We start from the raw sequence: 25,988 nt of genomic DNA on the forward strand, positions 1-25,988 counted from the left end.
GTGTGTAACCATTAGACAGGCCAGGTGATTTTAGCGAAATATAAAGCACTAAGTGCTGAGGATGGAGAGAGTACTCTCTGGGAGATGAGCTCTTTCTCTCTCATCTGGACCCTGTTATTGTGAGAAAGCAACAAAGCGATGCATTAGGAAGCACACTGGAGCCACACAGCTTTGATGTGAGCTCGGTAACCAAGGCACAGCGGTGGCCGGTGTGTGAGCTCAGTTTCAATGGCCATGTTGTGTAATCAGATGTGTTTACCGTGTATTCAAGTAAAGAAGTGGTGTAATCCATCCTCAGTGGGATGCAGTTATTGAAAAAAAAGTGGAAAAACAAGAACTCAAACTGATCAAGGTTCTTTATTTAAGTCTATTTGCAAAATCTCAGTTTCATGGTGTAAATACGGCACTTAACTTTTATATGAATCTAACATAAAAAGCCACAGAAATACTTGAGAATATGGTACCAGGAATAATTACTTACAGAGAATTCTTCGCATGAGACGGTAAATTTGGAAGGATATAAATTATTTGTCATTGATTATATAATATTCTATTTTTATTCTATTAACACATTTATAAAGAAAAAAAAATGCTGCAGTACTTTGATAAGCTGATATTGTCTTTAGCTCAAAGCAAATTTCTGAGTTACACCAAAGGAAAAACTAATCAAAACATTGGGGTTCTTGCAGAAGACAAACTCAACATCTTCCACCCCTCAAATTGCACCCAAAGATGAAGGCTGAGACTTGCGTTGCTCTCTTTTCTTTACCTCCATGCTTGTGATTGACAGCACCATGTGCTGCCCTGCGTGCCGCTGCAGTTCACAGCCCCTGTCAGGGGGGTGGCAAACACACAAGCCAGAGAGCGGCTGGCTGGTCCTCAGCAGCAGGGGGCAGAGTTAGGGTGGCGTGGTGGGGTACACAGGGTCATGGTTTTGGCTGGCACTGGAGTATTGCTGTCAGGTGGACCGCATTGTAGCGCATTAAGGAAAGAAAAAAAAAAAAAAAAAAAAGTCCAGCCTTTCATCTGGAGTACCTGCCGAGCTTACTTCTTCTTCCGGTTCTGGCTGGTGGGCGCTCTCAGTAAACTGTACTGCACCTGTAAAAACAAACAGGAGTTTGGTCAGAGGCAGGTAATCCGAGCTCAGTGGAGCGCACGGTAATGGCTCCCCTGAGGAGAGCTGGTGCAGGGGAAAGCGAGGCGGGCTTGCCTGTAATGAATCATTTTTTAAACACAGGAGCAGAGGGGATTAATCACAAGGAGGAAGGATTTGAGAAGTCAAGGGTTCTGTACCAGTGTAACGCCCCCCTCATTCTGCAGCACAATCCCAATATTAGAAGCAGACATCAACTGTTGTGATGACCTGCCAGGCCAGTGAAGGAGCCGCAAACTGCTTAATCACTCAATGTAAGTTATGTCCCCTTAAGGAAACTTTGTTAGTATTTAATGTTGTTTAAGTTAAAAAGTTGCCACAGTTGACATGCAACTTTCTTTATGACTTTACAACCCCTCGTAATCACTTTCATTTCTTCCGGCTAAACCGTCGTCTACGAACTCACATCTTTTTCTGCCAGTTAAACTTGTAGACTTTAACTCAAGTCTTATTGGTTTCACTTTTCCTTTTTCCAAAACCTACAGTAAATAGGGTGTAGAATTGTGTTTCCTTTGGCACAAAAAATATACATAAAATTGTTTCCTTTCTTTTCCAAATTACCACCAAAAGTGCCACGGCAATCCAAAGAAGACTGATCATAGGGTGAGCTGACAAAAAGAGTTTGAATTTGAAACTAGCTTTTGAAGTTTTCTTCCTGAGCTTAAATATGTTGAATCTGTTGAATAAAGGTAAGAACTCTATGCTAATTAGCTGGTCTCCATTATTAGAATAGGAGATGGAATGTGGGAACAAAGTGACTGCCTCCTGCATCAGAACATGAAACTGTCCTCAGAACTGACAGATGCTTCTTATTTCAAGACAGACACAGCGTTGTCAGAAGTCCCCGTTTGAGGCACACTTTGTAAATGTGCTCAGGCACTAATTGCCAAGTCACATTTGCAAGAAAGACAGGAGTCAATTTTCAGCCTTTGTGGTATTTTGTGTCCACATCTATCTGAGGATTGAAGTTCTAAGTCAACAAAAACAAAATATGTGGTCTATTGTTTCGGGTCTCCTGTGTATATGATGTTACGGTTATTTTTTCCCAGTACATAATGAAACGCACTTATGATGAAATCTTCAGGGTGTTTTGTTTTTTATGATTGGAGCTATTTTCAAGATGTAGTTCCTCTTTTAAACCAGGCTAAAAAGTATTGTTTCCATGGGATTTGAAAGCGAGTCATTTTCAAAGCTCAAACATTGTCTCCCAATGGGGAAGAAGGCATACAAAGGATTGTGAATCAAAATGTATTCACCACCTTGTTTTGCCAACTCAGTCAGCCAAATCTCAAACAACACAGGCTCCCTCCGACATCACAGAGATGTCAGCAATGGCTTGCTGCAGGAGGACATCAAGGGTGCAGCTGAGAAATAGACTGGGGTGAGAGTGTCTTGCCAGATCCAGACTGTCAGGATTTCTTGCTGAATTTTGTCTGGTGAGTTACCTGCAAGATGAAGGCATTGTGTGGCACTTCATTTCCTGGCTATGCAAAATTCCCAGTCAGAGGAAGGCTATCACCCGGCCCCACTTATAACAAACCTGACAGCTCTTCTCAGCTCTGAGATGTAAATGCAAATGACATATCAGCCGTGGCTAATATGTAATCACATATGGCAGCCAGCAAGGCAACTGGGGCTTACGAATATATTAATTGACTCTACCACCCTGAAGTGACTGAGGCCACATCAGAGTTTCAGTGCTGACACAACAGCCGGAGACGTCAGGAGCCCTCTGCCGGCACTCAGCCAATCACCAGCTTCAATCAAACACACAAAATTGCTCATAACAGGCAAGGCTACAGCAATATGGCTGAGGACAGATCTGAGCATCTCCTCGTTCAGTCGCTACAGCGACTATGGATGGAGGTACACTGAGGAATAATTGGGCCAGGGCTGCTTTAACGGCGAGAGTCCATTAATAATCAAACAAAGCCAGAGGATGTATTTCTGCAACACTTGGGAATTCTAGCACAGCAAATAATGCAGACATCTGCAGGGAATTCTGTCCCTTTCTGTATGTAAAATTGGACCCTTACCTTTTGAATATCAGATGGCACCCTCTTGAGGAAATCCAGTATTTCATTACTGTCAATAGCAAATGGGTTGCGTAGCTTCTTGGTAAATTTGTTAACGCCTGTGAAAACAAGAGCACATAAATAAATAAAGGTGTCACAGAAACTAGTAGAGTTTTAGTGATTTAGATCTCCAAAAAAAATAACTATATTAAAAGTTGGATAACCCAATCTATGTACGGTCTACACCTCCCACTGGTGTCACAGTAGAATTGAACCCTTTCAATTAAAATTATTACTGGCAGGATAAATTAATGGTAACAAGTAAACTATACCATTCTGTAAGTTATTGAAAGAAAACTTTTCTCAATTTGTTTCAATATTCTAATTTCCTGTGCATCTATATTTACTGTGCACACGGCTGCATACCACAGAGAGAATATCTCGGGGGTCTTGTAATGGGACCATTATATTCACAGTTCAGCACTGCTTTTGCATCAGCATGCAGACAAAGAACCTAAGGACTTAAATATGTGCAAGCAACTTGAAAGACTTGCCTTGCAACCACAGAGATGGGGGTTAACTGGGGAGGCAGAGGAGTGTCTCAGACTGTGTTTTTTGTTTGATATGGTGGTTTTTTGGTATTGATTGTGTTGAAGGCAGTGTGGAAGTACTGTGGGCTTACAGCTGGAGGAGGAGAGTCTGTTAAGGGCAGCATATCTCCCTGACCACTGAGACAACGGTCTATTCTGTATGACTACTGCAGATAATGAGAGGCTAGACCAGGAGCCTACAGACTGCCCAAGGACATTGTGTATTATATACAGCTTGCTATTCTACCTCTGCTTTGTTTTCACACAAACCCTCGGTCATGCCTCTGCTGGGCTCTGCTGCATCAGCCCACACTGGGCAGAGCAAACCTCTGCAAGTGTCTGATCTCTGTGCATTTGCAGAGGTGTAGAGATGGCAAAGTTCTTAAATTACTGCACTTCATTAAATCATAGACTTCCTACAGTTAGGAAGTCTGGATACGTTTTTAGGTTGTGATTTGCAGAAATGACATGTACAGGATTTTTTTACTACTTGTTTGGATGTTTTGGTTACAATACTAAAGGATAGAGTGAGAAATAGAGTGGGAGGTTGATTGTTATTGTTTTTTTGGGATTTACTCAATGCCCTTTTATGTATGCCAAGAATTTTTTTTTTTATATGCATTTGTACAAATTAAATAGCATTTTTACTTGTCAATCTTACCCCATATCAGCACAAGATATCTCAGTGGGATGAAATATAAGAGTGTTGCTGCCACAAACAGAACCAGGCACGCCAAGCATGACAAGAACGGTACAGACCAGTTAAATATGCTGTAAAGATAAAAAAAAAAAAAAAACAAGAAAATGTCAAATCAAAGGGTACATCTGATGTCTAAATCTAATCAGACAAACTACATACAATCAGTATTCAATAAAGATATTATGCAGGTTAAATATGATCAATACTTCTTGATTCGCTCGCCGATATTTGCAATTTCCTCCAACACAGTCTGGACCACCAGCACCACTTCCTGCACCATGTGTATTTTATCCATCAAACCCTTTTTTCCAGGTTCCTAAAAGGAAACAAAAAATGCACAGACACTGATGAGGTGCACTGTAAGTCAATTGTTGGGCAGTGGAGACAAAGACCAGTTTATCTCTGCCTTGCTATTATGTGTGATTTATCTATTGAATGGCTCATAATGAGCAAACACTGTACATCTTCAGACTATGCTTTTGAAGATGAGACAGACTCAGCGCTTAGAAGCTGTTATGTGAATGGCTGAGAGATTTCATCTTTTGTTAGCCACGCACAATAGAGCTGTTGCACAAGTGCAGCACAATCAAGACTCTCTGGTAGATGAAAAGTACACAAAATGGCCATCTGCAATCAGGCAGACTAGACGACCTAGACAAGAAGTGCTGGGGCCTAACAACTTAGGAGATATTCCATTCCAGCAGTGTGCACAGGACAAGTTTGAACGTGTTTTTAGAAATTCTCTACGCATAATAAAAACACTTCAGTCTGCTTTAAACATCCGTTGGATGTACTTCTTTGCAGTTTTTTTTTTTTTAGTTTTTTAAAGCACGATTCTTGTCACAAGCACAGCACATAAAGAATTGCTTTTAAAGCACACAGAAAATACAGAATGTTCCAAAAGCAATAAGTCAATGTGCAAGAGGACTGTTTGTCTCAAAATGAAATAAATGAGATCACATCAAGCTTGGAAATGACAACAGCTATGAAGCCTTCCAGGGCAGAGGAGGAGTGAGAGATAATACGAGTAACACAAGCTAAAAAGAGCTGAGAAGCTTCACATCAAAAGGAGGAAATAATGACAGGAATGATGACAGAGAGAAGAGTGGGAGAAGAAGAGTGGGGGGGGGTTGAGAGCAGTGGGGGAGGGCAGACTAATGGACCCTATCAGGAGGCTTGAAGATGTCTATATATTTTTGTTACAAGTCAGCTGAAGCCGCAGCCTGCGTGCATTGACAGGGCCCAGACAGAATGCCTTTATCAGAGCTTCATGAGGCAGCCCCTGGGAACACACTGTCTACCAGCATGGAGAGACTCCCCACTGCTGGGCCCACTCTCCTCCACGAAAGGCGCAGGAAGAGAGCAATTCCCACACTAGCAGAGCCTCCCCCACTGGGCTCTGACCTGGACAGACAGTGAAGGCTCAGCACTGTCCAAAAAAGGAAATACTATCACAAATATGCTTTCTTAGAGATTAGCATCTCATGGTCTCATCGTGACAAAAGAGGACTATCTGTGTTTACACATCATCATACTCCACAGCATCAGGCAGCTAAGTTTCATGTGTCCTTTATTCCACATCAGGTCTTAATTGAGCTTTTTATACTTGATTTATTTTGAGAGCATTGTTAAATTCTGTAAAAAAAAACCATTACAGAGTGCATTTGATAAGAGAACTCAACACTTGGGCATTCCTTTTCATATCTCATTTAAACAGGTTTAATCAAACCAAGTATCATGATTTAAAATACGACAATGCCAAGAGATGTGAAGCATCTTTAGATGCAATGCATAGACGTGTAAAACCATAAATAAATAAATAAATAACATTAGCTCAGTCTTGGCAGAAAGAAACGAAACTGGCTTTCATTTCTAAGAGGAAAAACAGACAAATAGATGTACTCTGAAGTATGCATCAAGAGGAGGAGAGCTCTCCTGATTATCGTTATTCATCTGCTTTAAGATTCCTGAAATCTTCTATCGCCTCAGCGACCAAAACTGGAGTCCTTCCTACATTAATCATATGATGATATTCTTTGTTCTTTTGTCTTTTCAGCATGTACATGTGTGCAGAGCAAAAAACAAAAATAAATAAAAAGATCTAAATGGAAAAGGATGGGTAAACTGGGGATATACTAAATGAGTCCGAAATTTCTTCTGATTAGAAAACCTGAGTGAAATCATATTCTCATTTCAAACTAAATTGTAAAAGCTTCCTTTTAAGGTGCGGTAATGGAGAAGCAATTTGATCTCCCGCAGAAAGGTAAACACACTCTCACAGACATGTGTGCTGCTATCAAAGGCTGGAAATAAAAAGCTCATTTAGCATAATTTTAATTAGAATGAACTGTGCCAACTTTGGATTCCTCAGACTGAATATTTATCTTGTGACTTTTTAGGGGAGAAAAAAAAAAAACAACACAAAGTTTGCCTAAATGGAAAACACCTGTGTTCCAAGCAATTTACCTCTTGCAGAACTAACATAAACTACACTTTCAAAAATAGAGGTACAAGATCAGGACATTTCTGTACCTATAGGTACATTTTAAAGAAATGTTCTCTCAAAAGTACCATACTGGTCTTTAAGAGACCAGAAGCACACCTTCAGAGTACGAAAAAGGGTTCAAAGTGACATAAAGTACAAATTTGTACCATTTTGACCACAAGGGTACCTGCAGCATTGAAAAATGTAAAGTTAATGGCTGTAATGTTACAAACTAGAGCAGAGTTGAGTGATGACAGTAGTACTACTTAACAGTCATTTACTACACCAGACAATGAAAGTCAGATGCTGCAAACTAAGTGTATGGCTGGTCAGTATTTTGAGTTTTTGAAGATTATTTCTAGATTAAAGATAAGATAATATTGCTAAGTGGAATGGACCAGGCCTCATGCTGTGGAAAACATAAAAAACAAAACTTGAAAAGGTGAGGTTGAACTTGATAAGGTACAAAAATAGACCAGAACTGAAGAGTACAGAAATGTCTCTCAAAAGAGTACACCCCCAGCGACAAGCATTTGTACCTTTTTAGGTACAAGCTGGTACCTCTATTTTTGAGTGTGTAGCGAGGTATTTGCTTGGTTCAGGCTTTAATGTATTTTTTTGACATGGACTGTGTGCCTGACTAGTGTGCTCAAGGAGACCCAGCGGTGACTGTGGGCTGTCGGGTGAGAGATCGAGTAACCCCGAAGCTCTATGTGGCACCCCCCACAATCCCCTCCTCACCCTCCCCACCAACCAATTCCCACAGGCTGAGTTCTGCGAACAAGTCAACGCCGGACCTGCGTTGCCAGCCGGGGGGCAATAGAGGAGGCTGTTTCATCTTCCTTGTTCATTTCTGTTGGAGATCTATGGACGTGTTTTGCCTCTGCTTCTTTATGTTATGATTAAATATTGTCTATCTGCTCAATTGATACCCAAGGCCAAAAGGAAGTCACTTTGCCCACACATAATTTGTAAGCTGTCTCCTTCCCTGAGGACAGATTTGTTCACAGGCAGAGAATCTGTTCTGTATTATCCTGCTGTAACGACGCCTTGCCTTTCGTCTCTCTTTAACGTCATGCTTTCACATTCTCACTGCTCGGTCTGAGGTTTACATATTTCCTTCCTCAAGGGGGAAAAAGAGGGGGGGGAACATATTTGAGTGGTAATCATAACCTTCTCAGAGGAAAAAGCCTTTATTCACATGTTAGAGGAGAGACTAAGGGAGAAAAGCAAGGCTTTGAAGTCATCAAATTTAACGCTGATCACTCTTTAACCCCAAATATTTTTAAAGAAGACTTTGATAGGGTGTGTAAAGCTACATTGTTTGATCTAGCTGCATGATATCACATTCAAGTGACAGCAAGACCATAACAAGACTTTCAAATAAGCCACTTTAAATTAAAGCTGACAGCTTAAAACAAACATGGGTGAGTGCTTAATTAGTAAATGAAAGGAGATATTTCATTTCCTGCAAGTGTGAAAGAGCTTAGAAGGCTCATGGAAAACCTTTCACAAAGCTTTAAGAGGCGAAGGCTGAGTTTGCAAACATGTGGCACCGAGGCAAAGAAACTGACATTTCGTAAATGTAAGAAGGAGAAAGATTCCTCCGGTATGTGTTTAAGTTTCAAGGTGCGGTAAAGGAAAAATATAATCATTTCTATGAGAGGCTGATGATGATGAAGTCAGTGCATTAAGGTAATGCTCCTCTTTTCAACATTTAGAGAACAATGACTTTCTTTGTTGGAGCTGGTTGTTTAAGCAGCGGCTTTCTTCTTGGCAGCGCTGATTTAAAAAAAATAAAAAATAAAAAAATAAAAAAGTGTTTTTTTGTTTTTTTTTTCCACTGCACAAACATATCATGCAAGTTTCATCTGTGAATTAGCCCATCCTTTCAGACAGGATTTGCTGGATGTGCCTGTGTTTTTAAAAGAAGCTGGCTCTTCAGTAGCCCCTGGTCATTGCAACAGAATATATTGAGCGCATTATGGATATGAATCCTGGGCCTAGACATGCAGCGCAAGGGTCATTGCTTTGAGGCTTTGCGCTAGTTCCACACTTCATTGCCATAAAGCAATAATACCCATCCCTGTTAACTTCTCCTTCTTTACAGAAAACTGTGGGATGAGTATAATTGAATGCTGTGTGCTGTGGGAAGTATAAATTTCTGGCTGCTTAAAGAGTTCCTATTGTTTTGCTTTTCACGGCAGACCAGAGAGATGTGATAATAAACATTTTCACTATCAACATTCAAACTGACTGATATCCAAAGATGCACAACAAAGGTATAGATATTACTTTTTCAAGTAATAATCTATTTTTTTTTAGCACAAGTATCCTATTTAGGAAATAGAAAGATATGAAAACACTCATTTTATGTTTAAAACATGATCAGAATCCTACTTACGGTGCAGTTTGAACATGTTTCTCAACTGGCTGTAGTGTGTCAGGCGGAGTACACTGTAAAGTGTCTGAAATCTCAGAGGAACAGAACTAAGAAGTGAATACTACAACAGTTTTGTAAATGTTGCCCTCATTTGGAGTGTATGAAATTATTTCTATTCTTGGTTAGTCTGAGTGCCTTTTCCGAAACACTAACTAGAACTGGTAAAGCTTATTTTGTTCGTAGTGGATTTTTTTTTTTGTTCAAGACTGACAGCTGTTTGCTGAACCAGGATTGTGCCTCGCCACAACTACACAGTCATGACTGTATGCCTTATTTAGCCTTTGTGTTGCTGCAAGAAAATATTAATAGGGTGCAAGCATACTATCTCCTCATGCCTCTGATAAATGTGTTAATTCAGCCTATTCTAAAACAGATATATATATTAATGATGAAAATTGACTGGCGATAACATTGTACTAAAACTTATTATCCCTTGTTCGAAAGAGACCAGATAAAATACCTTCTCGCCTTCCTCTTCATCGTCACCCATGGTCATGTTCACCTATGAGAAAATAAAGGGTAGGGGGTGATTTCCAACGAATGGTACATGTGGGCACCGGAGCATTTTTAACAAACACCTAGTAATGAAATTTTCTTTGAGCACATTCACCCCTATTGGGAGAGGCTTGTTTCCATAGAGACTGCATCACAGGGGTGACCTCACACAAAAGGAGAGGTGAAAAAGGGCCTTTCTCGCAAGAGCACTGTCACACCAAAGCAATCTCTTTTCTCCACAACATAAGCACACAGAAAATCAGAAAGAGGAAAGAAAAGAAAAAAAACTTTTAATTTAGATGTTGTTGCCTAGATCTCTTTATATCAACTCATCCGCTACCCAACTGTGGTTCATGCTGTGACATTGCCTGGGTGCAGAGCTGTGTCATTGCCAGCCACGGGGTCACAGAGTGGTTACAGACCCCCCACTCTGGATATGAGGGTGAGCTCGGACTTCACCATTGCCCGGGGATGGCATCTCAACCAGCAGCCATAAACACAACAACCAGGCTAGGGATGTTGCTTTGGGGAGGGTGTGCCAGTTTGCCTGGCCTCTGGTTGACCAGTGAGAAGGCTTTACAACACAGTGGAATTAGGAGCCAATCAGAAGTGTGAACAGAATTAACCTTCACAAGCTTGTGTAGGGCAAGCATCATTTCCAAACAGCAGCGAGAGTAGACGCCGTTACTCCGTACAACTATAGTCCTACATTTACAGATGTGGTGATTAAACTATCAACACACTATAAGCAACACATACACATGCACTAATTTAATTTGAGTGGCTTCTTACTGATTTATGTTTTATTGGGTCCTTGGAGAGGATCTTGGAGCTACTCTATCCAGCTATAAGCCATGTTGGAAAGTTGCCACAGCTGAAGTGCGAGTTGCATTTTCTAAAGAAAAGTGCTGGTACTATACAGTACATTTTAAAATATAAGATTTATTTACATTACTGTACTGTTTTGAAAAAAGGCTTTGTATAAAAAAGTATTCTAAAACACATGCGGTGCTTTAAAACATTCCTAAATCCTGAATGTTGTTCGCATTCACTCGCTAATGCTAAGCTAAAAGCAGGCATTCGCAGATCCCAAGAAAAATACTGAGGACAAGTTATCGCTCACCAGGTCCTGGTTGGAGTTTGCCTTTCCTGTAGAGAGCTGGACATAGTTCCAGCTGATGAGCAGAAGCAGGAAGAGGGGCAGCATGAAGAGTTCCCAGTGCCACACGGTCACAAGGAAAATCTGAGGAGACAGGACATGACAGTTTAACGCAAAACACATCACACTCCATCCTTGCCCTGCTTTCCAATCTCAGCAAACCTGTTCCCAAAACAAAATGGTTTTAACTACCTCCTAAATCCCATGAGGAGCACTACAGCACTGTAAACCCTCTGAGATTTATCGGCAGTGGCAACAGATTTTACTTGTGGTGGTTTAAAAGTAATAGACATTAAACTTTTAATATCTTCAAATCCTGTTTTGCAGCAGCACTGTGCTGGCAGAGTGCCATGCTGCTGAACAGGAAGTATGACATGGATGGGCATGATACGCCGTCTTTTAACTTGCACATCAAATCTTCTTAGATTCAGAGGCAGCGACGCTCTCTGACGAAGCACATATGGCAACAGGCGAAGCTTTTGCAACATTTACCCCCTCCGTGGCGATGATACTGAGAAAAGTCAAGACCCCTGGTAGAAATAAGATGGATCACACTGAATGAGTAATCCCCCATAATTCTGTAAAGGAGTGGCACTAAGCATGTTGCACAACACCCACTGCATTTCACAGCAGAACACTAATTGGACGGCTGCATTTAAACCCATTTAGTGACAGCCTAATGAGTCTGTCTCCAACTGAAATGATCAGGAATGTGTGAGAAAGATCACAGCAGCAAGTTGACAGGAATGGAATGAAAATGTCCCCCATTGCACGCTAAATCTTAAAAATCTATCCTAGTATGAAGAAATGCCAATAGCCCCAACATATGGTCCAATGTTATTTACAACCGAAATCTTGCATAAATATTTTTTTTTCCCTATTTTCCGTACTTTTCGATAAAGAATTAATTCACTTTTCTTTCAAAGTTGTTTTCAAACAGCAGGTATACAGTATTGCTGTGCTGAGCCCACACCACAGTGGCACAGTGTAGTCCAGCCTTAAAGACCTTGGGGCCGCTTTGAGTACAAACAATATGTTCGAGTTAAGCCTGAGACAGGATGTGAAGCTCGGAGGCCTTCAGGCCCCAACAGCAGGCCTGTAAAACAGCAGACTGCTTCTGTCATAGCAACAATGCAGAGTCCATGCATGTTGCTCTGGGGACCAGTCTACCTACCACCACACCAGGCCCAGGTTCAAACAGCCACTAGGGAAATGTGTATCGTGACTAATGCGGACAACACAGTGGCACAGTGCCCTAAGCTCCTCTACTGTACAGCTTATGATCCCACAGTACAGCGCAGAAAAGGGTGGGAGAGTTGAAGTGTCAAACGGGAACACAACAGGATCACCAAGATGCAACAAAACAAACAGTAGGAACAATATGTTGTAGTTAATAAGAGCTCATTTGAATTACGTATACAGCAATAAACTAGAGCTGCGGAGGAACAAAAAAAAAAAAAAGATAAACAATGAATATGCATGATGCGCAGAGATGGCTGCAGTACATCTCCTCCGTTATGAATAACTTGCGTCATGTGTTGTCACCTCAGCTCCCATGAGACAATTGTAAAGCGACTCTCCCCTCACCCCAGAGGAATTCTGCTGGCTGGTGGACAGGTAGCTTGTCATATTCCCAGTATACTCATAAAAACAGGAAAAAGAAAAGGAGGAAAATGTGCCTGGATGCTGACATGAGCCCAGCAGGAATGTTGAACCCCCTTGCCCTCCCCGCAAAAGCTGCTACATTAACCACTAAAGTCTAATTGCTTGGTCTCTGTCTTCCTGTGCAAGTCAACAGAGGGAGCCAATTCATTTCCACCCAGGGAGCCAGCAGAGAGAATCTGTCACAGGTATTCATAATCGCCCACTAATGCAAATTTCTACTCACAGCGTTCTGGCTCAGTGGACAAGATAAAAGCCTTCAGAAATACAATGCCTTGAGTCTAAACTGGGAGCTTAAATGAGGGTATAAACCAAAACTGTCAGAAATATCCTCTCAATTCCTCCCTCATGGTATGTCAACCCATGTGTTCGGGATTTACATGCTTTTTTTTTTTTTTTTTTTTTTTTTTTAACAAAACAACAAAAAAAAAGAGGTGGAGAGAAACATCTAGGAAAACCTCTTGGATTCCTTCACTCAGGTAAGACTTTGCTTTCAGATATACCACAGTAATGAGAGGAAGCAAGGCTACACCTTCCATCATTTTTATACAGTTTCTGTGAAATGGAGACAAAGCTCCTTCTTCACTGAGGACTTTCTGTTTTGTTTGCAAGGAACTGAGTGAATAAAGAATCCATGGACACGCTGCAACATTTAAGTGTACATTTGAATAGAATATAATCATCAAAGATGGGCTCCACAGACATCAAGTAAAGCCTTGAAATTTTTTTTTAGCCTATCGCAATGCAAATGTGTTTCCCAGTCATTCCTTTAACCAAAAATGACATAAAGCCACAAACAAAAGCAAGGGGGTGTAATAATGAATAATATACCTGTATATTTTTGTTTGCACACAACAAAATTGGATAACAAGTGACATGTAATTGAACAAGTGTTGCTATGTGTGTCTGGGAGGAGGAGCTCTAATGTAGGAAACCTCCCTTGACAAACATCATTTAGCTGAAAAATGTCTGTATGATTATTCACAGGGTGCCTAGGGAGGGGGAAAAAAAAGAATGAATTAATAAAACTATTAACACACGGTGGAGTAGATGATGGAGATGCACTCTCCTTAGCCACCTGTAAGCACTTGGAGAAGGGGGCAACCCTGGGCAGAGCAATTCTGCCAGGAGGGTTAAGAACAGCCTGACAGTTTTGTTTTATGGTGCCATTAATATGATTCCACTAAATGCATTTTGCGCCTTCTCATGCAGATCCCCTGGCCAGCAGAATCCAGCACCTAATAATAAAGCACTCAGCGATTAAAAGTGTGAATAAAATAACTTAAAGCTGAGCAAGCATGGCAGCTCCCAACACCCACACTCTCCCAGGAGAGCGAGATGGGATCGTAGCAGGAACAAAGGGACAGAGACACCTTCTTTAAAAGTTTTCACCATTCAGTAAATTGATTAACAGGGGGTGGCCCAATCGTCCAACCTTAAGAACTGACTGGCAAACGTACCGCCAGACTATAGGGCTGCCAAACCTCCATTTACACAACAGCAGACAAGGAGCTATAAATGCAGGCATCACAGCAACATAACACAAATAATATAGTTGATTAGCCAAATTAGTGCAATGTCACAGCACATGGGGCCACACAGTATCATTACTGTTTGTGTAAAAAAAAAAAAGTATTCCAATATTTTTTTTTAATCTGGTGCACATCAAAAATACCCTTATTTTTAAACTATGCACCGACAAAACACACAGAAGATTTAATCTTGGCTCTATCTTCACTACTTCTCTTCAGTTGCACTCCACTTGGAAAGCTAAACAAAGCGAGAAGAGTGCCAGCCAGCATTATGAGGGTCAGTCATGGGGGCTGTGGACAGATGCCAGATTACGTACTGAAAGAGTATAAGACTGACTATAGGCTGCAGGGTTTGTGTCTGCATGTGTGTGGCTGTCTGTGTGTGAGACGAGCAATAAGAGAAATATGAGAAAATAAGAGAAATCGGTGCATGTATGTGCAAAACATGAGATATATAAATATGTAGAAACTACACAACTTCTAAAAAAAAAAAAAAAAAGATTGCGTTGTGATTAAATCAAAGGCAGCAAAATGAACACATCTTACTTTTTATTTCAAATGAGAGAAAGAAGAAAAAAAAGTAAGACTGATAATGAATCAAAGCCCCAAAAGAGGCTGAAATTAGGCAGCTCCTTTTCTGTGTCCAGCTGACACAGTCGGGATGATGGAGGGTTGATGCTGGGGACAGAAGCGGCAGGTTTTAAAGTAGCTGTAAATGCAGAGCAATGAGACATGTAATTTGTGTTGAGTTCGGGCCAGTGTGGGGACAGGCTTTCAGGGGGTGTCGGAGGCAGAGGAAGCACAGATAAGATTTCTCTCCAGGGCAGGTAGAGTGTGTGGGCAGCCACAGTGCTCTGGGCTAACACTGAATAAATATTTCACATACACTCAGCTCAAGTCTTATCAACTGGGAAGAGACATACAGAAAGAAGAAGACGGGGTGAAAGAGAGAGGTCTCTGTTGAGAAAAAGCACCTCTTCGGTTGGTATTTAGTCTGATACAACAAATGCATACATTTTTACAACAAATAAGTATTTATTTAAAGATAATCTACTCTGCCAAAGTTTTTACATTTTGATGATTACGTTTCAAATTCATTTTAACTTATTCTGAGCAACAAAAAAAAAGTGATAAATTCTTAGTTTATTAGCAATGCCATTCCTCTATCAAATATGTGCTTATCAAAGGTTGAATAGAATAAATAAATAATAAAAAAAATAAAATAAAAAAAAACAGGTTAGCAGAAGAAAGATAAACAAGTGACAAAACTTCTAAGTGTTCCCGCACCGTCCCGTGTTAACAGTTATTGAACGGTGAAGGAACAACAGCTGTGTGAGGCAACGCATTAGCATTTGCTCACAGGGCCAGTTGTCTCCCTGCCTGTCTGACACATGAGTAACGCCAGCATGATGCTGGAGTGGGGCAGTCAGTGGGGGCCCTGTGGTGCCTGTCAGTGGTGGCTACACTGACCCCGCAGTCCGGCACTGGCCACTAGTGTTTAATCCGTGTCGGGAGCGTTAACACTGAGCGACCTCCTGGGTGACAGATCTGCCATGCGAGCCTTTTCCCCTGAGGAGGTGGGGAGTTGAGGGGGTGGATGTGTATGTGTGTGTGTTGGGGGGGAGGGGGGCATGGTCTCTCCCTTGCTGTCAGCTCAGCTCACACACGTTAACGCGTCGGGGCCAAGACCGGCCTTGAAACAGCCACACACAGGGGTGGACAGGTCGCTGCCTCAGCTGCACGGAGAGAGGTGTCCTCTGCGAGCAGGAAGGTGGTGAGTATGTTAAAGGCAGTCATTATGATACGCCACACACAGCGGGGTCAAACACAGAGCATACTTCAACTAGACTGAAAACATCTCGAATGAAAAAAAAATTAAATATAAATAAATAAATAAGTTCAACAGAGAAATCAGATAACTCAACTCTTCTACTTATTTAGACCTGAAGCTTCATTTGTATTGTTTTATAAAGGTTAAATAAAAATTGCAATAATAAATCTGGTTTTTAAAAAAAAAAAGAAAAAGAAATCAAATATTTTTTTGCAACAATAAATGCACCTTAAACATCTAAAGATGTGGAAAATCCTACAAGCATGATATGACTATTTGTAGAGAAAGCTCATTAATTCCATTAATAGGGTGAAATGTTCCAAGGTTGCACACTGTATTCAGCCACCCTCAAGAGCTGTCAGCCATGTGAGGGTGGCTGAATAACAATACTGCTCTGCTGAGCAGTTTGCAAGTAGTCACAGACTATCATTTAATAATTAATACATCTCATACTAAAACAACCGCACACGCATACCCATCACTGCCTTCCCGTTTTTTTTTTCCACAGCTAGACACATTCCCACTGCACAGTCTGTGAGAACTCCCACAGCCATGGAGATGGAGAGCATAACCCCCAAGAGACTGAAGAAACCCACTCCTTTAAGGCCTCCAACTTTTTCAAACAGAGAGAAAACAGATGCAAAGCAGAAACAAGGAGACGATTCACAGGCTCACACAGTCCTCTTGCTGTTCTCACAAAGGCGCAGCCACGCTGCAATGCAGTAAACCACAAAAGAACAGATCCAAGACTCACAAAGCATCTCATTTTCAGGGACAGTGTTAACAAGAACAATTATGACGACTCTGATTATGGCCTTGATCTTGGCCGGCTGGTGTTCTGGTTAATGACCCGACTGCTGTGGCTCTACACAGGTGGTCTCCCAAGACCTCTGGAGCCAGATCTGACCCTGTCCTGCCCTCATCTTGGGAGACGATGATTCTATCAGGCCCCCCCCCCAAAAAAACTCATTGCAGCTGCCAAGCGTGTTTACAGCTGCACCACATCAAACATTCATCAAATGCCATCTTTACAGTGTGTGATGTGAGGCAATCAACATTTCACAGGCTGTCAAATGATGTCTAAACCAGTTGCTACCTGGCAGTGTCAAAAAGAAAATGGTTCAAATACCCACAAAAGATGTACAGGATTCTTTTTGTGTCTAAGTTCTGACAGATGAGGTTCCTCATATGTTAAAATATTCATTCTAGTTAAATACTTTAAGCATTTTAATGACAGCAAAGCAAAATAACCTTTTATCTCCAAAAGATCCCTTTTCTTGCATTGCCTCTCATCCATTTCATCCAAATCAAAATTGTTTTCAAATTTAAACTTTTAAAAGAAGATTAATTTCTTGAGCTAATGGACCTTTACTCTGCCAGTTGTCATTTCTTTTTTTTTTTGTTTGTTTTTGGTGGGGGAAAGAAACTTTTGTCTCTCAGTCTAATGCACAGGACGGAGGATTTCACTTCAAGTTGTTCCCACGAATGGCTCCTGTTGGGAGAAGAAACTGACCTGATCTCTTTAGCGCCTTGGTTTGTGTTTCTAGCAGTGCTGTAGCGCCATCTACAGGTGGTGAGTTAGTGTGCAGAAAGGAACTCTGGGTGACCCCTCTACAGTCACTGCTGATGTATAGCGCATTCATTTCGCTCAGTCTTAGTGAAAAGCACATCTAACGGCAGTTATTTTATGAAGATTTTAGCTGTCACATTTTTCTTTCCCTCGCTAAAAGAAACATGCTGTTGTCAAAGTGTTGAAGAGCGCAGATCTTCAGCTCATTACTGCAGCATAAACAAGAGGAGCCCAAAAAAAAAAAATTCTTGTTTGTGTTTTCGTTAACTGATGAAAATGTTTATGAGGATTTGCTAGAACTTTGTTTAGATGCTTGTTTGTTCATTTTACTTTTTTTCCTAATTAAAAAAAACCCATCTATTTTAAAACTGCAAGCCATTTGGCAGAAACTCGAAGGCAACTTCAAGCAACATGGACTGTGCAGATGAATTTGCCCAGTTGCAGGACCTCCTGCGCCCACAAACAGTAACCACACTGCAGTTCTCTCAGTTTCAAAACAAAAAGAAAAAACACATCGCTGTTGCATAAAACCAAAGAGCAGTTTTGTTGCCATTCTGCCACTCATGAGGGATTTATTTTGATATGTATACATAAAAATTCCACTCGACATGAACTATTGCAGTGATCCCTCATGCAAAATTTTAATCCTTTACACCCTAACAACCACTTCATAACGCAAACAAGAATCTGCAGAAGCAGGATGGCAATGTACACTACATGCTGTGTGGAGGTCAGAAAATGTGCCTGTGGTGCTGAGTGATATAATGGCTAAGTATTCCTGGTAAGGCACTACGTGTGCATCCCACAGTCCCAGGAAAAACCACAGCAGTGGTAATGTATTACATGATGTATATATAGTGTAAAAGGGTAGGCCTGGCCTGCCCGCATGATAAATAATGTATTGTAATATATATTAAAGCTAGACCCACCGCTGCAGCCTTTCCTACTCTGAGAAACCCTTTGCCGCCTGCCACTGTGGAAAAGAGCAGATACTAGTGGTATAATTATGCACATCTGAGAGGCAAGCAGAGGCCATCTGTCAATGTCTGAATCAGTTACCTTATTACCACTGCCTAAAGATATAAAGATAGGAGTGGGAGCTGCTTTCATTAGAGCACATGGTGGCATGCTGCTTTAGACAGCTCCAAACACTAACTTAATTGGAAATGATGACTTGGAGGAGGAGAATAGACTGTATGGTGGACGCCCTTGGAGTGGGCAGGGGCACGAGTGTAGATAGTGGCATGGCACTCGACTTGTAATGACAGTCAGTCGAGACCTTGTTTTTGCCCTCACCGACTATCAGATTCTGTTGCAATATTTACATCCGATTAGCATGTTTCGTTGTGCTTGTTGAGGATAAAATAAATCATTGAAAAAGAGAAAGGAACTTTTCACTTTCTGAACTTCTCTCTCTCTCTCTCTCTCTCTCACTGCTGATGAGTGGGTGATGAATAACAGTGCCGGATTCACTCTGGGCAATTCTCACCAAATCACCTTCGACACTGGGAGTGTTTGAAGCGCTTCTCATCACAGACAAAGGCGTACTCTGACTTCTCGCTGACTATCTGCTTTTAAGCACATCAACCAGTGTGCTGGTGTTAGTGATAGTGTCTGAAACAGATGACTTTAGTCAAATTCATAAGAACTGCCTTCATCACTACTGTAACACTGATGAAAATAGCAGGCGTGAGGTTGTTTCCTTCATTTTCAAATCCTTATTTGTATGCTTTACTCCTGAGCAGCAGGTGGAGTAGAAGTGGAAATGAAAGATTAGTGTATCAGCACACACTCCCATTGCCTGCGGAGGATCTAATTATAGGTGGAGGAGGAAGGCCCTATCCTGCTGACCTGTCACCTGTCAGCCTGCCTATCCTCCTGCTCTCCTGCCCGTATCCATCCCTGCCGCCTGCCTCCAAGTCTCTCACTATCTGAACTGTCTTACTTTTTCTATGCTCCAACTTTCTTTCCCAGATAGTAGCCTGCCTCCCACTCTATCCTTAAACAATTGCCTGTATTGTTCTCTGTCCTCCCGTCTGTGTGTCCGCCCGTCTGTCTGGGAGCCGCGTTTCTTCTAAAGACTGTGATACACTGAGCCTGGCCATTGCCTGAAGGGATTTGCACCTCGGGATCAGTGAGAAGGGCTTATAGAATACACCAGGTATGAATTGCATGTCACCCTGAGACAGCGCAGACAGAAGAAAGGCAGTGAAAGGAGAGTTCTTCACACACCCTGTCTGTGACCGTTTCCTCACCCTGACACAGCGCTGGCAGGGCTTTCATGGCAAGTGTACACTCCTAATCATGACATTACATGTGCTGTGCTGTGGGAGATTCACGAGGTGTTTCAAGATTATTTAAGCTTAGGACCCAAGATCACATACCCTCATTAAAGACAGCTAAACAGAGACATTTAAACAAGGTTCAACTCTCAAAGGTAAACTGTCACTACTCCACCCAAGGAAGCGTAGACTGTGATCTTCCTCACACCATCCCCTGGGTAGGAGGCTTTGCTAAGAAGTCAGATGTACAAACGCCAAAACCACACTCTTTCATATGTACTCTAATGTCATCAGAATAGAAGGAAAGCCAAGTGGGGTTTGATTAAGAGGATAAATCACATCCATTGCATACATATAAGATAAAAAAAAAAAAAAAAGTGGAGGCACCCTTTGTTCTGTTTTGGTTTTTGGGGGCTTTTTTATGGGAAAAGGGCGAACAAAAAGAGAAAAATGCTAAACCATAGAATCTCCTAAACATCTCATTCATACAAAATAGAAGAATTAAAACTGGGCTGCAGTAAAACGGGGCGAAACTTGTCCGCCCCAAGGCTTAAAGAGAGTTCATTAATGTGAGGCAATGACTTACCAGAAAGGCTATTAGACTCCGTTGCGTGCTCTCCCACTGAAAACAGCTTTTAATGTACTGTAACGTGTACAGAACTGCTGTGCTGATTTTTCGAACCCGATATATATTCCTGGCAAGAACCTAATGGAAAATAATTGCAACAAAACACTGTAGTCTCGTTTGATGCTGGACATAATGTTTATGGCTTTGCAATGAGGTTAAATCAGTTTTACAATCCTTCGCTTGCTACTCATGAGGTTAAAGTCAATTAAACAAATTAGTATGACTATGAGCAATTAAAAACTTGACCGTGTTAGGATTGGCTGTGGCAACTTTGTTAGTGGAACGTATAAGGCAAACCTTCTGGCAGGCCTTTTTTGAAATGCTTCTAAAAGAGATCACCTTTTTGTTGAACTTTGGGTTTTCCTCAATTAATTTTGACTCTTTTGGTTGGAAAGTTCTGATGCCAGCTCTGACCTGAAACAAAGACAGAAAAGCTTAACACTTCACTTTAAATATTCTTTCACTTCAAATTATATGAATCTGAATGCCATCACCCATATAAACCATAGTTTGATCTTTACTTTGTTGTAGATAACTTCCAACACCAGTGTAATGGTTCCTTTAGAAGTTTTGTCCAGGTCTTCTTTCTTCAAGAATAGACAGATCTGCTGGCCATTCTGAACCTTTTAAAATGCAAATATACAGTATATGCTTAATTATACCTTAAACTGAATCATATCTTGCAGAAGACATGTTAGCGACAGAAGAAGGTCGAAATAAACAAACTTACGCTCAGTAAAGGAATGGCCACTTTTCCCAGAAAGTTTGACGATTTCTCTTCGTTTTCATCGAAGACAGTCAACTCAATAACATCATGAATGTCCTTAATTGGGCTTTAAATGAGAGTCAAACAATTATAATCAAAATGTCAAACTTTTTTTTTTTTTTTTTTTTTTTTTGTGGGGGGGGCGTCCTTACAGTGTAAAGGCTTTGTTCCACTCTGGGTTGAGGGTCTTGTAGGCTGGGTCAGTTCGAAGTTTACAGTTCCCAAGTTCAATAACACATAAGGGGTTGCTTTTTCCTGCAAATAAAAATGCATTGGGTTTCAACATGAAAAAATAAATGACAAAAGGGGGATAAGGGTTAATTACTATGAGTAAAGCAAATAAATTGGTTGTAAGATTACCATTGAGGTCAGTAGCAGGAAGATCATTTGCTCTTATAACATTGACCTGAAGGAAGCCAACATCTCGTACAGATCTGTGGGAGTTTCTTAAGCTCTGTATGAAACAAATGGGGTTAAATCCCTTTGTTAGCATAATAAGGACAAGTACCACATGTGGGAAAAACTAATGCAAATACTTATAATAATAATAATAATAATAATAAGACCTACTAAATTCTCAAGTACTGTGCTTCTCTTTTCGTTATCTGACAAGGCAGCATTTTCAATGTCAGAGATGGAGACCCCACTGCAAGGTCTCAGTGTGAGCAGGAACACCAGCCTTCCTTTCCCTGGGTCCAGCACACGTGTGTAAACCTGCCTCGTATTAACAGGAAGGCTTGACAGGTCAACCTCAAACCTGTGACACAAAAACAAAAAAATGGTCTTAAGAAAGCTTTACTAGTTCTACCGACAAACCAATGTGAGATAAATTAATGAACAAGAAATACCCACATCCCCCATGATTCTTCTCCTTTCCTTCCTCTCTTTAAGTACACCTCCACCTGAAGAGGTTCCTGGTTATCTTCAAATTGATTGAACTCAAACTGCTCTCTCCACTGAGGATTTGCCTGAACGCAAAGGTTCTAGGAGCAGCAAAGACACAAATTCAACTCATTCAGTAACATGGCGACACTTATAAAGGTACACTTTGATGCAATGTCAGGTTTAATGCATTATCAGGCTGAATGGCTCCTGGATGACACATGGATTGAGTCTTTGTTCAGCCCTAGCAGAAGGAAGCATTAGAAGAGAAAGAGTGGTGTGTTGTGCTATGTGCATCCATTTGTGTGTGCTTGTACAGTATGTGTACACCTCGGTTGCCACTCTGGGATTGTAAACACTGACAGCTTCCAATTAGAATCAGCTTTGTTCAACAAACAAACAAGCAGAGAGGAAAGCAGAGTGGTTTACAAAGAAATGACACGACAACACAAGACAAGTGCACCATCGAATCATCAGGGGGAGGCCAACAAGTACAGGTAGATGAGCAGGGCATGCTGGGTATGTAAATGAAGGCAATGAAGCCCAGCACCTGCAGCACACTGAGAAGTGAGTGGCAGCCTTGCCCAGTCTAATGAGCTGCCTCTGCCATAGCCCAGTGAGCCAAGGTGGAGGTGAGTCACTGACAGGCACCTGCTGGGAGAGAAAAGCTGGGAAGTAAGAGATAGGAGCTGGAAGAAAGTTAAACTATAAAGAGCAGGCATTTAAAATACAGAGAAGCGTGAGAGAAAGAAGAGTGGGAGAAGTGTGAAAAGACTCTTCAAATTAAATAAAATAAAACACAGGTCCAACCTTGCTCTTATATTTCTGATCACCAAGGCGAAAGCGAACGTAAATGTCACCATGACCATACTGGGGCAGGTCCTGTCCCTCCACCAAGGTGATGTGGAGGACTCCGGTCCACACCCTGTTCTTCAGCTGATTCTTCTGTGTGTCAGCAGGGCGAGACGGTGTAGCCTGGTTCTACAGCAGGGCAAAGATGCAGACAGTTACAGCTTCTTCTTTTTTTTTTTTTTTTTAAATCACCTTGCATGGAAGCGTTGTGCTCTCCCTCCCTTTTACCAGCTACTGCCTAAGTCTAACACCTCATCATGTTCACATATTGCATGAAAGTAGGACAAAGGTTTACACTATACGGGGCAGCTCTGTTGGAGCACATTAGCACATCTCTACTGACAGGCAAGCCACACCATGGAGGTTCCTGGAAAGAGAGGAACGTCAGCAAGCAGCCAGATGTCCCTGGCTGTGACAGTCCCACTCATCACTGGCTTCCAGACTGAGTGTGGGGAGGCAGGACACTTGGCATACTGCACCAGAGACAGCAGGCAGCAGTGAGTAATGATGCAAACCGCACAGCTCTCTCATCAGCAAATTATGCATACATGCAGTATGTAAGGCCAGCATTAGAGTTTACTTCATGTTGGCCAATTCCTCTACTTTCAATTTAACCAGCAAAAATAACATTTTTATCTGCTAAAGTGCAGCTAGAAAATCAACCATAGTACTGTGCTTTCAAGAACTCTTAGAAAATAAAGGACAGCCCAGCAAATAATCCACTTCTCCTGCCGTGTGCAACAGAGGGAGTGAGAGGAGGAGAAGCCTTGATATGTTTCCATGTTCGAGTTCCCATGAGGCCATGCGGTGATAGGCCAGGGCTGAAAAAACAAACAGCACAGAGGTTGTGTAGGGCTGACTGTAATTAAAGAGCAGGAGCGTAATCTGCTCTAGCCTCTTTGATTGCCCAGCTCCTTCGGCTGCCCTGGCGACGCTGCTTCAAACAGCCTCAGTGCAACTCCCCTGCTACTCCGGCCCCTCCTCATCACTACGGGGTCGCAACCCACATTGCCACCCCATCCGAAGGGGATCAAAGCACATCTCAGGGACCTGAATTAACATGGAATACCACAGGCACAGCCCTATAAATATCAGCCCCCTTCAAAAGAAGAGGAACAGAGGGAGAAGGGGAGCGATATAAAACAGGCCTCAGCCAAGTCATCCCAAGTGTTTATCTTGGACACATTTCTATCTCAGCGGCCAATAAAACAATTCCACTTAACTGTAAGTGGCCCCTAAAGAGAATCTATTCCTGGTCCTAAAAGGGCTGTGCGATTGCTTCCATATGGTGGGACAGCATGGGGACAAGCATGATGAGCTCAGACCCAGGTCCATTTGGCTGGTACCTCAGCACTGTCCATCCACAGCTGTGATATTACATCCCTAACATCTGGGTTATTGCCCACCATGCCTGGGAATTATCAGCCTTGCCGATCTTAGGCATCCCACACTGGCAACATGCCTCAAACAGCAGAGGCCCCCTTCCGCTTCTCCCATACGCCCCCTCCTGTTTGAAACACCATCACACAGCAGAGTTTTACTCAGGCACTTGCCATTCCCTGTCTCTACGGTGGTATCACAGAGGGAGAAAACGATGTTCTGACAGAGGGGGAAGTAGAGCTGTAAGAGCTGGGTATTCGGCACTTCCAGGATAGGTGTTAAATGCAATAAGATATTGTACGTTTGTCAAAAATGAAATGGGAAGAAAATTGCATTGTTACGTTGTTAAATTAGCACTGTGATTTAAGAGGCAGAACATTGTGTATGGTCCCACCACACATTTCTGTCTCCCTTTGAGTATCTTTAACCATCTGTAGCAGATAACCTACAGTGTGTATGAAAATGGCATTCATTCCTTTGTCATCTAATTTCAAATTGAGATTGTCTACTGGACCATCAAGAGACTGAACAGTGGCAGATGTAGTGGCAGCATAGGTGTGAATAGAAACCCACTCGCTGCAGTGTGAGTCCCAAGAAGCAACCCTCCAATTTCACTCTGAATCTAATTACAGCTGCAATATATTGAAAACCACTTGAGGGGAAATAGAACTTTGTTTACCACAGAAGCAAATATTATTCTATAGTACTCACCGAATCTATATCCATAGCTATTACTATTTCTATATATATAAATATGCATCTATATCTATGTCTTTGGTTTTGTGTGGAAACATATAAGAAAATGGATACACACTGCAAAAATTGCAACTATAAATCCATAGAATACTTAGTTTTTACTTTAGACATGCTTGTACAGCAAAACCAGAGTCCAGAGAACACTGTTGTAGTCTTTGTTGCACTATAGTACAGTGAGCTACTGCCCCCTAGTGCTCTACATCAAGCTACCTGACTGTGCTGCTGGATAAATGAAGGGAGGAAGGGACACCAGTCGCATTCTGGATGCAATGACGGAATTTTTAAATCACAAATAAAATTTCATAATTTAAGAAATCCATACCTTACTCCTTTTTAGAAAAAATTTCTACAGATAAAAGACAGAAAAAGAAAACCATGAGTTAAAAAAGAACTTTTAAAATAAAAATTATGGACAAAGAATGTAATCCTGACTGATGTGTTCAAATTAGAAATATTCTTACGTGGCCTTTTTTGATGGTGGCATCTCTAAACATTAAACAGACATCCACAACAATAACTCCCATGTCCTCCTCTTTGCTTTTTGAATCATGAAGACACAACTCCATTTCATAGTGCCTGTGGGAAGACGCATAAGGCAGGAAAAGTAAAACTGATGACCACAATGGGAATCTTCATGACAACCGCATATCAACAAATATTAAATGATACATATTTATACGAATATCAATCAACAACTTACTTTTGCAATTCCAAGTTTTTCAAAGAGATAGTGGTGGAACCCATGAAGTCATCTGCGGTCAGGTTTTTGTTATAAATCTGCATTATTTTAACAAACAATTGTCATAC

At 41.5% G+C, this 25,988-nt stretch overlaps 1 protein-coding gene across 1 annotated transcript in view; it reads right to left on the bottom strand.

The window, feature by feature from the left end:
- Window positions 1–1,044: 1,044 nt before the first annotated feature.
- The window catches only part of mctp2a (multiple C2 domains, transmembrane 2a), a gene marked incomplete at both ends in the record, with an annotated part of 29,515 nt that continues 4,571 nt past the window's right edge, over window positions 1,045–25,988 (bottom strand). The window contains 17 exons of the mRNA XM_079257734.1: window positions 1,045–1,098; window positions 3,190–3,287; window positions 4,420–4,529; window positions 4,665–4,774; window positions 9,847–9,888; window positions 11,005–11,124; window positions 20,504–20,623; window positions 20,885–20,959; window positions 21,067–21,168; window positions 21,276–21,378; window positions 21,464–21,566; window positions 21,672–21,765; window positions 21,882–22,068; window positions 22,164–22,294; window positions 23,004–23,174; window positions 25,643–25,757; window positions 25,882–25,958. Coding sequence (XP_079113860.1) covers window positions 1,045–1,098; window positions 3,190–3,287; window positions 4,420–4,529; window positions 4,665–4,774; window positions 9,847–9,888; window positions 11,005–11,124; window positions 20,504–20,623; window positions 20,885–20,959; window positions 21,067–21,168; window positions 21,276–21,378; window positions 21,464–21,566; window positions 21,672–21,765; window positions 21,882–22,068; window positions 22,164–22,294; window positions 23,004–23,174; window positions 25,643–25,757; window positions 25,882–25,958 — 1,812 coding nt within the window. The remainder of the gene's footprint in view (window positions 1,099–3,189; window positions 3,288–4,419; window positions 4,530–4,664; window positions 4,775–9,846; window positions 9,889–11,004; window positions 11,125–20,503; window positions 20,624–20,884; window positions 20,960–21,066; window positions 21,169–21,275; window positions 21,379–21,463; window positions 21,567–21,671; window positions 21,766–21,881; window positions 22,069–22,163; window positions 22,295–23,003; window positions 23,175–25,642; window positions 25,758–25,881; window positions 25,959–25,988) is intronic.

The sequence above is a fragment of the Telmatherina bonti genome, assembly GCF_933228915.1.
Source record: "Telmatherina bonti genome assembly, chromosome: 2".
In the NCBI taxonomy this organism is placed as follows: Eukaryota; Metazoa; Chordata; class Actinopteri; order Atheriniformes; family Telmatherinidae; genus Telmatherina; species Telmatherina bonti.